General features: G+C 36.4%; 1 protein-coding gene across 3 annotated transcripts in view; it reads right to left on the reverse strand.

The window, feature by feature from the left end:
• arhgap42a (Rho GTPase activating protein 42a) overlaps positions 1–15,661 on the reverse strand; it is a 40,162-nt gene that overhangs the window by 22,925 nt on the left and 1,576 nt on the right. For all 3 annotated transcript variants that reach the window (XR_007138973.1, XM_027134141.2, XM_047805633.1), the window contains exons 2-4: positions 13,563–13,658; positions 8,681–8,742; positions 2,529–2,600 (exon numbers count right to left, since the gene is read on the reverse strand). Coding sequence is in view for 2 of the 3 variants with exons in the window: in XM_027134141.2 (XP_026989942.1) it covers positions 2,529–2,600; positions 8,681–8,742; positions 13,563–13,658 (230 nt within the window). In the remaining variant the exon portion in view is untranslated. The remainder of the gene's footprint in view (positions 1–2,528; positions 2,601–8,680; positions 8,743–13,562; positions 13,659–15,661) is intronic.

Below are 15,661 nucleotides of genomic sequence, written 5' to 3' on the forward strand. Positions count from 1 at the left end.
TCATTTTTTTCTTTAACATCCGCTGACGCTCCCCTCTGGGCTCAGCCCTCCCCCCGCGCATTTGACATAGAGATACACAAACAACATGGCAGTGAGCAGGAAGAACTCTTTCCCAAGAAAGGCACAGTGTCATCTGTCATATGGAATTGCAAAGTGTGTTTTGGTAGCAGTACGACTAACTTACTGCAGCACCTTAAACAGAGGCATGCTGTGGAGTGGGAGAGATGTTGCGCCCTGCGAAATGAAACAGACCGCGGCAGCACAAGCACACCGCCAAAAAACAACCTACCGTCTTAGAAACATTTACAAACTTTATCCAGTATGATAAGAAGGGGCCGTTGGAAAGTGATCATGGATGCAGAGAATTCCTGTTATACGCATCAACAAACATTATACTCTATGTTGTGTATTGCGACTTAAGTAAAGTTGGCCGCACATACACAGAGTTTCCCGAATCAATAACTCCTGAGCTAAATGCTCTTATTACACAAATAACACCTATTTTTTTTATCGTAGTAATGTAGAGAGGCAGCTGCAACCCAATTTCCTCAAAATCAGCTTTCCTCTGCGGTGGACAAAATACACAAGTATTTATGTGCGAACACCTGACAGATTCCAAGGGACAGTCTGCAAAATGCAAAACTAGAAAAGCGAATACTATATAAACGGTCAATAACTTCACTGTAATACACTGTACTGTTTTTTATATGAAAAATCATAAAAATTATACAAAAAGTATATATTTATTGTAGTATAACTATCAGGACATCAGTGGTGTGTGAGCTGGTGACAGTACAGTGTATTACAGTGAAGTATTTGTTTTTCGGGTTTTGCACTTTGCAGACGGTCCCTTGGAATCTGTCTCGTGTATGTACGTATATAAATATACAGGAAAAATCGAACAAAATCGTAAATCGATTTTTTTGTGAAAAAATCGGGGATTTTTATTTTAGGCCATATTGGCCTGCCCTAATAGAACCATATCTCTTTTTTTCTTGTATAGTACTACTGTACTTTTATTTGTTACCCCAAGGTCCTGTTAGAATCCTAACCCTAACCCTACATTTGACTTGATGAAATTGAAAGGCTTTGAGGCAAACCTCTGATGTAATTGAAACCTGATGAAATTGAAAGGCAAACCTCTGGTGTAACTACCACATAAAACTACCACATTAACTACCACATTTATTTAGAAAGAAGTCCCTCAGTGAACTCAAAGCTAAATAAACTGCTACCGGGAGCAACCTTCCACAGATCGTTTTTATTAATGTTCTGTCTGACCACTCCACTGAAACCACTGAGAACAAAATACATTGTGGCTGAAGCTCAAATAATACAATTCATGTCTATTTGGTAATTTTTTCTGAAATTTGGTGGAAATATTTTTTTTAGGAAAATCCCAAGTTTTAGAAAATACCCCAAATACTAGAACGCATGAAATCCAATGTAACAACATTTTAAACAACTAGTTCTTAGGTTCTGAAATGTATTACATTTACAGCTTATCCTTTTATCTCATTCATATAACTGAGCAGTGGAGGGTTAAGGGTCGTGCACAAAGGCCTAACAGTTGTAGCTTGGTGGTGCTGGTATTTGAACTCCGAACTTTCTGATTAGAAGGCAACTGAATTGAGTAGATGGTATGACTAGAGACAGGCCACTGTTTAAAACATGAATGGGGCAGTGTGTATAAGTTACCATGGAGGTTGTATATAACATGAGTATCCCTGATACTCATCTGGCCTATCTGTCATAAACTCACAGCAGATAAAGGGCACTATGCTCAATTAGTGAGATGCATGCATGCGCATTAAACAGAGTAACCTTAAAAATATGTTTCTTATTCAAAAGCTACACTGGTATCTGGGTCCTTCCTTAGATAGAAGCCTGGTTTTGTGTAACTGAAATAACTGCAGGAGTGTAGCCAAGATGGCAAGACATTGTAGTTTCAAAAATAGCATTCAGCTAAAGCGTCATATCAGCTTGTTTACTGTCTGTCTACAGTCAGTTAAGCTTTAGTCTGGGTGCCATGAATGAAGCACTCCAGCCATTAATTAATCTGGGAGCTACTAAACAGGATACAGAATTGTTTTCAGAAGTTCACACATAGGAGTTAGGATGTTCTCTTTCCAAGCAAGGATTTGTGAAGAAATATCTGCATACACTGTTAACGTGAAGTATAATAAGAACCTTCTCAAGCACTAGCATCTGGCACATGGCCCAAAAAACAAATCACCAGTTCAAGGTCAGGACTATGAAGCCGTTAATCTAGTAAATATATCACAGAGCTGCAGTGTCTTCACTTAATGCTGGGTCTTTTCGTTTAATGTTGAGGCATGTGGCATTACCAAATCTGGTTATAATTTTGCTGTTCCTTAACAGGTGATTGCAATTTCCCCCCTTCCTGGAAAGTCTCAGCAAGGACCTATATTAAATTATGTACAGGATTATGTCACAATAAGGCTAAAAATGGCTCTCTGCTGAAATACGAAGCATACCTTTTACAATGGGAATCTGGGAGAACTTACTTTGGCAGCACCGATTTGCTCCTTGCGAAACTTCTCCAGCGGCGCAATCAAGACGTCATCGGCGTTCTGTATCTAAATCAAATCACAATTTGATAAGAATGTTTAAAACTTTAATACCCCTGGGTAATTCTTTGTAGACAATTTCTCTGAATAACAGAAAGCCTATGTATCTCCCATGGACTGGGCCTGAGAACCTTGAGAAAATATGCCTTTCAGTTTGCTCTTGTAGGATGGTTATGTGGAACATTACTATCGTTGGGTCGCTGCATTCCTTAGTATAATACAATAACAGTCCATTTATACAACAAGGAAAATATAACTAAATTATGCTGGTTTATTTATATTAGCTTGCAATAGGACCAGTAACATGAGTAGAGCTAGAATATGCTTAGTTATAATGCATAAGTATCCATTTGTATTGTATTGTTTTTCCAAATCCACAGCAACTTTTATGGATACCAGAAGCAATTATATTTGAGGAAGTATTGCTAGACACACATTATAGTTACTGTAAATAATAATAATAATACTAATACTAATACTAATACTACTACTACTACTACTACTAATAATAATAATAATAATAATAATAATAATAATAATAACAGATCTGGAAAAAATATGCAAACAAAAAAAAATAATGCGGTAGGATTTCTTTTTTGTTTTGTTCACAAAATGATGCAGTACAGAGTCATAGTAAATAAAAGCTACAAAAACTCCTCTTATCTGTGTGATTGGACCTGAGTGGGTGTGTTAGATTAAATTCCAACAGAGGCATTCCCCCAGCAAAGTAAACAACTTATGAATAAAAAAAATAACAAAAAGTAATTAAGTAAAAAAAGAGCGCTAAACAGCATGCAGGAATGACGGAGCATTTCTTTCACACTGATGCAAGTCATGAATGCCAAGTGATGTGTTGGTGTAATTTGTACATATTTATAGCTATACATTGCTCATGGAACGCAGTAACAATTTAGTATGAACTTTTTAAAGTCATGAAAAAAACTACTACCTTGGCTTTTCGCTGTCGCATATATAAAATAAATATATAAATTCAACACCAGAATCTCCCAGATTGCACCGCAGAATACAAACACGGCTGTCCAGTACTACAATACCCTGAACACAGATTCTCTTCCATGTTCAAGATCAATTCAATTCAATTCAAGTTTATTTGTATAGCGCTTTTTACAATAGACATTGTCTCAAAGCAGCTTTACAGAACATAAACATAGAGCAGAAGGTAAACATAATTAATGATAAAGGAAAAAGATCAGTCTGGATACACACCTGGACTCAATCACACACACCATACATCCCTCAAACATACACAAGACAGAAAGTATGTCTTATGCTATATTCACACTTAAATTGATTTAATCACTACAAGTCTCCAGTCACATTCCTGCTACTGGTTGCCATAGAAAATGTTTATCATTTTTCTTGTCTCTAAAATGAAATATTCTGGAGAGAGAATTGTATATTAAATTCAAAAGCAGTGTATCCTCTTTTCGATCGATCCTGTGTGCTCTACTGCCTTCACTCCCATTAGTAGTCACTCCATATTTAAATAAAACTAAACTTCTAAACTTTGTTGCTTCACTGGACATGCCCACATCTCGTCACCAACCATTGTTGTCATTCATGTAGCCAGAAGCCACCAGCTCTCGTTGAAAATGAACTCTGATCTCCAATTGCTGTAGGTGTGAACGCAACATTGGTGTTTTGTGCCTTTCGTACCAAGCCGTTTAATTAATTCAGTGTTAAGCCAATATCAAGGTTTATGAGCTTAATTTTTACTCTCTGGTTTCTTGATTCTATTTTAGTCATGTTCCATCTATTGACAGCCTGGCTAACTGTCTGTTTTTTAATCATGTTCGTATCAAATGATTTGGATTTGCTTGTCTTCCTGCTTTAAATAAAGCATTTACCTGCTGACTGACTGCAGTCTTGCTCACAGTCTGGCAGAAAAATGCTGACTGAGCAGGAAAAAAGTCAGATTAATTTCTGTTGTTGGGGTAATGACGAAGTTATCAAATAGCTCATTCTGATTGGTACCTTGGTAGTCTTGACATAAACTCCAACAATTATTAGAAAATGTCTCAAAAATAGAAATTCAGAAAACACAACAAAGTACGTAAGTGTAAGAATGTGTAACAAACAGTAAGAAGATCATTATGAAATTGACTTGAGGTAAAAGAGTTTCAGACTACTCTTTTCAAAAGTCACATGATTCTGTACTTTTCTCGGAGCTAAAAATGTTTCAAATTCACCCGAAAAACATCAACAGGTTTTGGCGCCTGCAAGCTAGTTCACAGTCCTGACATCATAATTTGTCTTTCCCCAGCATTAGAACAATTGCACGAAAAATTATCCAGAGCAACTCTTCTGTATACTGTACAATAATAGTACTATAATTTGCAGCACTTTCGTTTCATACTCTCAATTGGAAAAACACACAATTACATACTTAAGTTCCTTTTATATACTTTCCCAGGCACCGAGTGGTGGGCTTCCAGTCTCACTAGAGAATTGCCCAAAATAGGTTCCACATGCTTGCCTGTACGCAGCCCTCCCCCTGGCAAACTGACAGTCTGTCTCCACAGCCCTGATCTGCCTACGTCAAAACTAATGCAACCTGAACTTCTAATGGAGTTGGTCAGACTCCAAGCAGCTCCAGATGTAAGATATGGACCTTTCAGAAAGCAGTAACAAATTTGCTGTTGAAAGATGTGTGCTTGACGTGCGTTTCCTGGACGCAAGGAGTGTAACAGAACCTTAAAGAAATATTTTGCACCCCAAACGTGTGTAATGAATGCATAAAGGTATAATGAATCGTTCTACATCGTGGAAAGTCCGAAAACAATTTCGAAAGTTCGAAGAATATAATAATATTTTGAATACAAAGTCAAGAACAAACTGACTCATGTTGAGGCTGGACACACAGGAGCTGACAGTAAGTGCTTGACTCATTAAAGCCTGTGGCCTTTCAGCACTTTACAAGAGCTGAGGATTTCCTCATTTCGGCAGCCAGACAGTCATGCTGTCGACTTGAGTGTATCCCTTATAACATAACTTCCCATGGCCCTTTATAGCCCGAGAGGAAACTCAAATCTTACATCAGTCTGATCCATCATGTGGGAAAAAGCCTCCCTTTTCTAGTAGATATATCTGGCTGCCTTCTTCAGCTTACAGTATGTTCTCTAAATGCCAATGGATATCCAGTAGGAGGATTTCAGGTAACATTTAGAGATAAAGACATGTGATAATGTATCAGTCATATTATTTTTCCAATATAATAAGTAAGGAATAGCACACTTAAGGATGTGCTATTATAGTTCATTATTTTTAATTCCTATTACAACAAAAGTTGTAAATTATTACAATGGTCTTACTTTTATCTGTCTATAGTTAAATTCAATGCTGTGGACTGTCCACGAAACAACTTCCTGTTTTCACTTACTTTATAGCAGCTATAAACAGAGCTTCCATCACGAGTCTCTCCTTTTTTTGCTTTCTAAAACACTGGCCCTAGAGAATACTTCCATAAAGGTTATATAAATGTCTCCACAGAAACCTTTTTTACTTTGTAAAAGAACAATGCATTATTGAGTTTTGTCTTGTAAAGTATCCACCAAACAAGTCCCTCTGAAGGAGCGTTAACTTTAAGGACGGTAACGTTATCTCTATTTGTGATTTGAATTGATTTGAACTAGCGCTGCTGTTAATTAAAAAAAATCAACAACGACACCTTCTTACACATCAAATTCGTGCACCCAGCAGCATTGTAGTGTAACACACGAATGATTTACGATCAGTTATAACAGTCTCATGAATTTCTTGCAACGACAATGACGAAAACTTTCCAGCTGCTACCCAGGGGTAGGTCAAAATGTTCACGTAGAGTCATTCACTTCTTTTTGGTCTTGTTATTGTACGTCTATGAATGAAAGCGCTGTCTGGGACTTTCTTTTTTACGGAGGTATTTGTCATCCTGAGAGGCCTGGCACAGCAGCCTAGGAGATTGGAGCACAGCGGAGCCACGGTCTACAGGAAGTAGTCAGGCTGGAGGGGGCTGCTGGGTAATTCTCCCCCTGGGGCTCCTCGCACAGCTCCACTGACCTCCTCTCATTCCAAAACACAACAGGGGATCGGACTGAACAGGCAGCGTTATAGTGCAAGAGATTAAAAAAGGCCGTTGAATTGATTCCAGATTCATCCTACACATTTCAGTGCTCTGGGAAACGCATTACGGAATCGGCTTTGATGTCAGACTCGATGACTAAATTTCATTCCACATGTGTGTTAATTTTCTCCACTGTGAGTAATGAGCTGAAGCATATTTTCCACAAGGGGCAGGACACGACATTGAATAATATTGGCTTTTTATTCATCAGTGCATGTAGCAACACAGAGAAAATGCAGAAGTCTAGACAATGGATAAAATATTGAATCTGTACCCTATTTCTTAGTGACTACAAAATTTGTGCTGAGTAATATGATGTTACAATATTAATATCGGGATACATTATATCACAATTCACAGATATTGTGAGATATCATGGATGTTGTCAGGATTTTATAACAATTTCAGGTCAAAAAGATTTTGAAGGAATGTTAGAAACCTTAGAGTTTCGTACAAAATGTTCTTTTAAATAAATTTAATATGCATCATGTACTTTAGAAATGTATCAAAATATGATTTTTTTTTGTCATGTCACCTATACCTACTCTATACATCCAACTAACACTATCAGCAATGTCTATCTGTATCTGCTAAATGAATCCCATGCTACATCGTTTAGAAAACAGAAATTCTAAATTTCTTTCTTCTGCACTATTTTTTTACTAGTGCTATGAGTCTACTGTAGCTAACAAGTAAGACAATCTCTCTTACCCCAAATCTTTTCCAATATTACAGGCCCAAATATTTGGAAACCTCTGTCAACATTGTTAAACTACATAATCCCAATGTTAAATAAACTACTTCAAATTCAAGCTTAGTTCCCGGAGTTCAGAATATCCACAATTCTGGAGTCCACCAAATAACATTGACTATATCTTTATATTTTTACTTATTACAAAAGGTTACACTACATCCTACACAACAGCATCCGAAATAACACTGCTAACAAAAAAATCCTAGCATGAAGTGAGGAAAAAAAATAAAAAAATAAAAAAATAACAAGCCAAGAATTTTACCACAAACCCTTAAGACATATTGGTTTATGAGTTTATGACTCAATAAGATGACGATGAATTTAATGTAACTGCAAATGTCCTGTCAGTGAAATAAGTCTGTAAGGAGAATTTTTATTTACTTTTGCTCTGACCACTGAAAATGTAGAGGAGCTTTATCTGAAAAAGTAAAGAAGTATATAGTTGCTGGGTGTTTCCTGTATTACTGCAGCAAATTTCAGTAATGCTACTTCTAAACTGTAAACACCGGTGAGTTGGTGACATCACTGAATTTAACACTGGGGGCTTTGAAATTCATTAATGGAGAAGATTTTTTGTTTAGATGACAAATAAACAATAAAACAGGAAAAAAAAATCATGGCTGAAGGACAAATCAGTTTTGTCTGGACTGATGCACAGTATTAGTCTTTACCAGCAGCCATCATACAGTATATGGATGAATCTTGGGCATGACACATATTCAAAATAGAAATATGTAGCAAGGAGTATTGTCAAAATAATCCAATGTTGCTCTTCTTGGTTTATGAAATTGCAATAGTAATAATACAAGAATTGATGTCACACTAAACTAATTAGGGAGGATTTTTTAGTTTTGATAGGCGGGGAAAAAACAAACAAGCGAGAAATTCCATGGCAACATTAAAGCATCGCACTTACTGAAACGTGCAGTTTCCCCTCTGTCCAAAAAAGAGTCATGACCCAAACTAAGCATCTGTTTAACCAAAGCATGTTTCCCATAACTCTCCTGCATTTGTTAGAATAGCTCATAGTTTTTCCCTAAGGCGCAAGAGCTATATTTTTCTACAATAATGTACAAGTTGTTTAAGGAATGAGAAAAAAACCCACAAAACAAATGCTGAAATGGCAACAAGACCCAATAACACCAGAGGGTCAAATTTAAGACAATAATTGAAGAAGATCAAATAATATGAACATGCAAGGAATTTACTTACGAGTCGTCGTCGTTCCTCTTCAACTGTGTTTAATAGCTGAGAGAATTCTTTTAATGACTGAGCTGTGACAAAAGAGACATTTTAATTATTCAGCTATCAAACGTACAACTCATACATCAAAGCAATATATGTTGTAATTTCTTTCCTAATTTGATTTCGTCTTCAAATTGTTAGTGTTTTGACTAAATATAACATGACCACTGGAAGTAATAGGAAACCTGAAGCTTATTTAACAGTCTGACATAAAAATACAATAACCCTACTCTCAAAACTGTTAGCAAGACATTATGTAAATAAATAAATAAATAAATAAATAAATAAATAAATACATTTTACATTATAAAATGTTTAAATTTTGATGTTCTGGACATACCCTCACCCTCCACTTTAATAGGAACACCTATGATCATAGCATGGTTGTTGGTACTACAAAGGCTCGTTTGAATATTTCAGAATCTGCTGATCTCCTGGGATACACAAAATTCTGGAATTTACACAAAACAGTCTCTAGAAAAAAAAAATTGTACAAAAAAAGTAAACCGAGGGAGTGACAGTTTTTTTTGTGTGGAAATGCCTCGTTGATAAGAGAGAGGACAAAAAATGCCCAGATGAGTTGAAGCTGCTAGGAAAGATATAGTAACTCATATAATCTTTACAACCGTGGTGAGCAGAAAAGCATCTCAGCATACACACAATATCAAACCTTGAGGTGGATGATATACATCAACAGAAGACCATATCAGGTTCCACTCCGATCAGCCAGGAACAGGAATCTGAGGCTATCATGGGCACGGACTAAAAAAAGGTTGTTTGTAGTTGAAGACTCTCAGACGAAACAATTTTTTTTGTATTTTGCACCATTTTGTGTTAAGCTCTAGAGACTGTTAGGTGTGAAAATACCAGGAGATCAGCAGTATCTGAAATACTCAAACCAGCTCATCTGGTACCAACATTTATCACAACGTCACAGAGATCACACTTTTACTTCAATCTGATGTATGATGTGAACAGTAACTGAAGCTCTTGACCTATATATGCATTGTGATAGTGCTACATGATTAGATAACTGCATGAATGTGCTGTATCTGAAGCATGTAACTGAAATATCAGCAGGATGTCACCTGGTGACGCAATTTAAGCACACAAAATATAATCACACAAAATTTATTTCTGCATATATTGATGCTATTTTATCAAACCTTTTAAGAAAACAGAACACACCGTAAGCACAGAACATCCTATTTTTGCATGTTTCATATTTGGATTTATAAATATTTGATTTATAAACTGTTTGAAAATGGGCCAGGAACAAAATGAATTCATTTCCCATTCCCAAAGTCCCCTTGTGTTCCTTTTTCATTTTAAAACAAAAAAATGATGGCAACGTCCACACCCACTCAGAGACTTTCTGTAAGCCAAGGAGATTCACAATCAGTGATGCGTTGTTAAAGAGTTATGAAGGCAAAAATAAAACCCTGCATGACCAAGATGTGGAAAAACTTCACATAAGCATGAAGCATAGGTCTCTGGTGTGTTAGTAAAAAAAATGCATATCAGTCATAACATCCATCTGCTAAAGCAATTCATACAAAAACTCAGGGCAAGATACCAATCTCACTACTTAATCTATTTTGTGAGAATTTAGTGAAATGTAGAATAGATGTGCAACCTGCAGGAAAAAAAAAACTTAAAAGTTAATAACAGGGATAATTGTAATGAACCATATCGCTTCATCTCAGGTCATTCAGGTTGACTGGATTAGTGAGCTGCTTCAGCTATATCACTTCCTGTGCGGAATACACAACTTTTTCCTGTTTGCCGATAAGACTGTCTCTCACTGCACTGAGACCCCTGGGTCCTAATCTCTTGCTTTCAGATCCTCCAAACATGTGTCCTAAGGGTACACATTTGTGGTTATTAACGCAGGTCCTTAAGTAAACAGCCCTTCATCTACAGCATGACACACTTCAGCTGTGTTAATGTGCGAGAGAAGTGTAAACACAGAGACAGCATGTTTGCTCGGATTTCAGGTTTTATAAGCATCCATGAGAAATTAGCACATTGCAGAGGTATGAATGAGGCTGAGATAGCACTTGGAGGAGTGACGTAAGGGTTGATGTTTTGTGATAGTCCCAGCAACACCGTGAGTTCAAATTCAAGAAGTGCTACCATGGCTTGGCCTTTAACAAAATCTATAGCAAATGTTACAATATAAGAGGCATGAATTTCAAAATGTTTCCAGTATAACAACAGTAAGGTTTAAGGCTGCTTTCACACTAGGTTCTAGGCATTTTGCAGGTAAACCAATGGAAAATCGTGTTTTTTCTGGAAACAGCGGAGTTTCAATGTAACTCTTTCAAAACAACCGCAATGACATCAAGCACTTTATTACCTCCTGGCCAATCAGAATGCTGCTTCCATTGCTGGCTTCTTACTGAGAAAATATAATGTGACAAAAAGTTTTCATTGCCAATATTCTGATCCTGCAGTGTAAAAACTGTGTTTACATACCATTAATTCAAGTGAACCCTAAGGTTAAACAATCCTAATTTTCTTAAATAATCTTTATTACTACATTATATCATAATAAATCTAATATAGATAGCAAGGTTAGGCTAGTTATTTTACTGGGTCTGGGTCATTGTTAGAGTAATAGTGTGAGTATCATATAGGTGAAGTGTTAAAGAACCCTTAGCATTCCCTGTGATAAACTGGCATCCGATCCAGGGTTTATTCCTGCCTCATGCATCCATGATAACCCCAGTGCTTGGATGGATGGATGGATGGATGGATGGATGAATGAATGAATGAACAAATGAATGAATGTCCTTTCAGTCATAGGGCTGTTTTTCCAAAGAGAAAATGTTTCATCATATATTGTGCCTTTGTGCACAGCTTAGATAAAGCACATTCACCCTTTTGACTGTATGTTATTATCAGGTATTAAAAGTTGAATGAAATTCGATGAGCTCTTCTCATATTTGTTTCATTCAAACACCATTATTATTAGTGTGTAACTCATGTCACATTCAACAGCTACTCTCAGACTTAAAGACACTACAACATGGTTTGGTGTAAACTGGTTTTCTGTTCCTCATACATGGAAACTTGTTGAAATTAGATGTAATGAAACATGCTAGAGATGTGGTATATTAGGATCACATAAAATTATGCTAAACATTTTCTTCTGCCCTCAATTGTTTAGCAAATACATGCGTTATTATTCACAGTGACTACAGATACATGTTGCAATGGCATGTTGAGGTATAGCTACATAACGCTAAACATGATTTAATACAGCATTAGAGATTGTAATATATTTATTTCATGCACTCTTGAAAAAAATAAACTGTCTAAAATGCATCATGGTGTTATTACAGGTGCACATTTATATACACTGATAGGATTTGCAGTTAGAAAATGAATAGTGACAGGATGGTGTGATGTGACTTGAGGTGACTTGTGGCTAGTCTTAACGGCTTAAAGTTGCCTATTTTCCAAAAATAGCATGTTTTTTTTATGTTTTATTGCTCTTATACAACAGGATTTTCAACAATACAAGAAGTCTTGCTATTTATCCCTAACCTTCTACCTTTCTGTGCAAACTCTATAGACTGTAGTATGTGAAAATCCCAGGTGACCAGCAGTTTCTGAAATACTCAAACAAACTCATCTGTTACCAAGAACCATATATCAGTTCAAATTCACAAATCAGTTCAACATTTTTCTGAACAAGCTTTTGACCTGTATCTGCTTCGTTTTTTTGTGCACACAAATCTTATATGTCATATACTTGTTCACAGTTGTTAGGCAACAGGGAAATGTGGAAATCAAAGCATGACCTCTTCACTGTTATTTTGCAGGAATTAGGCTTGTAATTAGATTAGCTTGTACATAAACTAGCTGTTAGTTTATTTATATGAGCAACCTAAAAGCTCCAGTGACAGTAATAGCAAGATAAAAGTATTGGGAACAATAAAATTTTTCTCAAATATATTAGTCATTTCTTAACACAAGACTGCGTAGGTCTAATATTACATTGTATTGATACATTTGCTATTCACTAATTAAACATCCATGGATTGCTCCCTTGAGAAACCAAATTTAAAGTCATATTTTAACTTTTCAAACATTTCAGCTGCTGTATTTGACGTGGTATGTTTTTTCTTTTTTGTTATGTCTAGCTTATACCTGCTTGTTTGTTTTAACTGGCCTTATATTTTGTCTAAGACTCTCTGACTATCCTTATTAAACAGATTGTCAGATTGTGCGCTTCACTGGTATGTGTTTAATGAGAAGTGATTAGATTAGATTTATTTATAGAGTGTTATTTCAAAATCGTAATCTTCATAACCCACGGGATATTACATTTCAGGCTGCATTGTTTTCCTGTGATGAAATGACATCACTGTTTAGCACAGAATAGCACTGAGGCCGGTGCGTGGTGGTGCTAGTGGCGGCGCTAGTGGCGGCGGCAATGGGCAGAATTGTTTTCAGATGTGTCAGACAGAGCGGGTGTGTGGCTCAGAATGAGAACATGGAAATGAAGTAAAAGCGGCGACCACAGTAAAATCCTGCAGAGCTCAGCTGACACTTATACAATTTAATTAAGTGTTAATTCTATTTGCAGGACATCAAATTAAATTAACACCTACAGGGTCAATTTAAGGACAGCTGGTTCAAAATGAACACTGTATCCCTGGCAACACTGGGTACTTTTTTCAACGTGGGTGGGTTTAATATGGAAACTGTGGAAATATCAGGTCTATTGCTTTCGGCATCATCTGATTATGTGATTATTCCCCGTGGTGGAAAGTCATACAGATCATCCTGTTATGAGAAGTCGGTGAAATCCCACAGGAATCGGTGGTTAGTCACTTACCAATGCTAATCTCATCATCGGTTTCTGCGTCGCCGATGCATTCAAACTGAAAATCCTGAAGAGACTGTGAAAACCTCTGCACAGCTGCAGAAAGATCTGCAAAAAAGAAAGACATTTTTGAATCACTCTAGCTGTCTTCGTATCAACCCATTTTAATAGGAAAAATTTCCCAAAAAAAAAAAAATACACTGATATTTATTCACGGATCTATTGACTAATAGTTTTTGGAAGGGAATCTCAGAAACCTGATGCTAGACTGGGTAAATGTTCGCCAAAACTCAGCTTGCGTCCACTGTAGGTTCAAATTCTTGTGTGGAACCTGATATGATTTCTGCTAAAGTTCTGATCACGTCTCAATGTTCTGAATGTTGTGCTTTCTGAGATGCATTTCTGCTCATGACAGTTGTAAAGAGTAGTTACTTGAGTTACTGTTGCCTTCTTGTCCCCTTTGGCCATTCTCCTTAAGCCTCTCTTATCAACACAAATGCTAAAGTGCAACTTACTCAGTGTTTTTAGTTTTTCCACACCACACAGTGTACACCATAGAGACTTTCTCATTTGTTTGTTAGGCAGGCGTTTGAGTATGAGCCATGTTGCCATGGCACAGAGCAGCGAACAGAGCAGAATGGGCAAAGAATGAAAGAAGACTGTGTAAGAGAATGAAAAAAGGAAAAAGAAATCACCCCTGAAAAGCTCTCTCTCTCTCTCTCTCTCTCTCTCTCTCTCTCTCTCTCTCTCATATATATATATATATATATCTTCTGATTAGATGCATTTGTATCTGACACTGTTCACTGAAAAAACCCAGTAACAAGCCTCTAAAAAAAAAAAACCCGGTAAAAAAAGTACACGGACAAGATATTTTGCCAAACTACCCACCCCAACAATAAAGGCAGTTCTGCTTAAGTATAATATGATTAATGAAGATATACCTTCAGTTATATTGTTGTATTTGATTGCAGTTAGATGCTAGCTTCTGATTTCTATTAGCTCGGAATGTATACCAAAAAATGAGGCTGCCGGCGCAGCTGCTTTTATGCTTTACCTAATAATTTGTTTACATTCTTGACGTAGTTTCATTTTGTTTTGATTTTCCTTAAAAGTCTGGAAACACTGTTAGGATAAACCAAGCTTTTCCTGTGTAGACCATTGAGCACATTTACTTCGCTACAATGAAGCACACAAGGACTAAAAGATTAAAAAGTCACTTCAGAAACATATCAGTAACAATTAATTCTACCTTGCCAAGATAATTTCTTTAGTTATATAGCAATTGGAGAATTTATTTATAATACACAGAACATTTGATATTCATATGAATATCGAAGTAGAGTATTATCCCATAATATTGGTGAACATTTACAGTAAGTAAGGAGTTTCCAGTGTCAGCACCTTGTAACAAGAGAAATAGGGAAACTGATGAAAGAGCATCTGTTTATAGCTGTTATAATGTAAAAGATAACAGGAACCTTGTGGTTTGAAAACATCTACAAACCAGGCTACAGTTTGTACATTTGGTGAAGTGCAGCTCAGTGGTTTAGGTGTGAAAGGTCATGAGTACAACACTACCTTCTCTGTACCAGGGACCCTGTGCTGGTATAAGTAAAGAGAATAATTAATCTGTACTGGCTTTATTCATTTTAATAGTAATTTGTGGGGAGGATTTATAAAAGTAAAAAGAAAAAGGTTGGGAGAAAAAGTGGCTGGTATTGATTTGATTAATTGAGAGAGAGCAGCATGTATAAAATAAGAAATGATCATTAAAAACTTCATAAATAAAGCAGTTGTTTTGACCTGAAATATATAAACTGGTTAAAACGTCTTATCCTCAGACATATACATGTTTTCTTATTTAAGGAAGTAGCTTCTGTTAAATACAAATGAATAGTTTGCTGCACTATTCCCTGTAGCATAGTGTCAAGGTCAGAACCGAACAGTCAAGGTGAAGCAAGCTGATGGACACCAAAATGGAAAGCGATTAAAGGTAAATCAGTGGTAAATCAGTGTTAAACAGATCCACCTACAATGACTAAAGCAGTAAACTATTTTTTTTATATCCTAATATAAATGCAAGGAAAATACTAATTTATTTTGAGTGA

This window comes from Tachysurus fulvidraco, chromosome 21, assembly GCF_022655615.1.
Source record: "Tachysurus fulvidraco isolate hzauxx_2018 chromosome 21, HZAU_PFXX_2.0, whole genome shotgun sequence".
Classification (NCBI taxonomy): domain Eukaryota; kingdom Metazoa; phylum Chordata; class Actinopteri; order Siluriformes; family Bagridae; genus Tachysurus; species Tachysurus fulvidraco.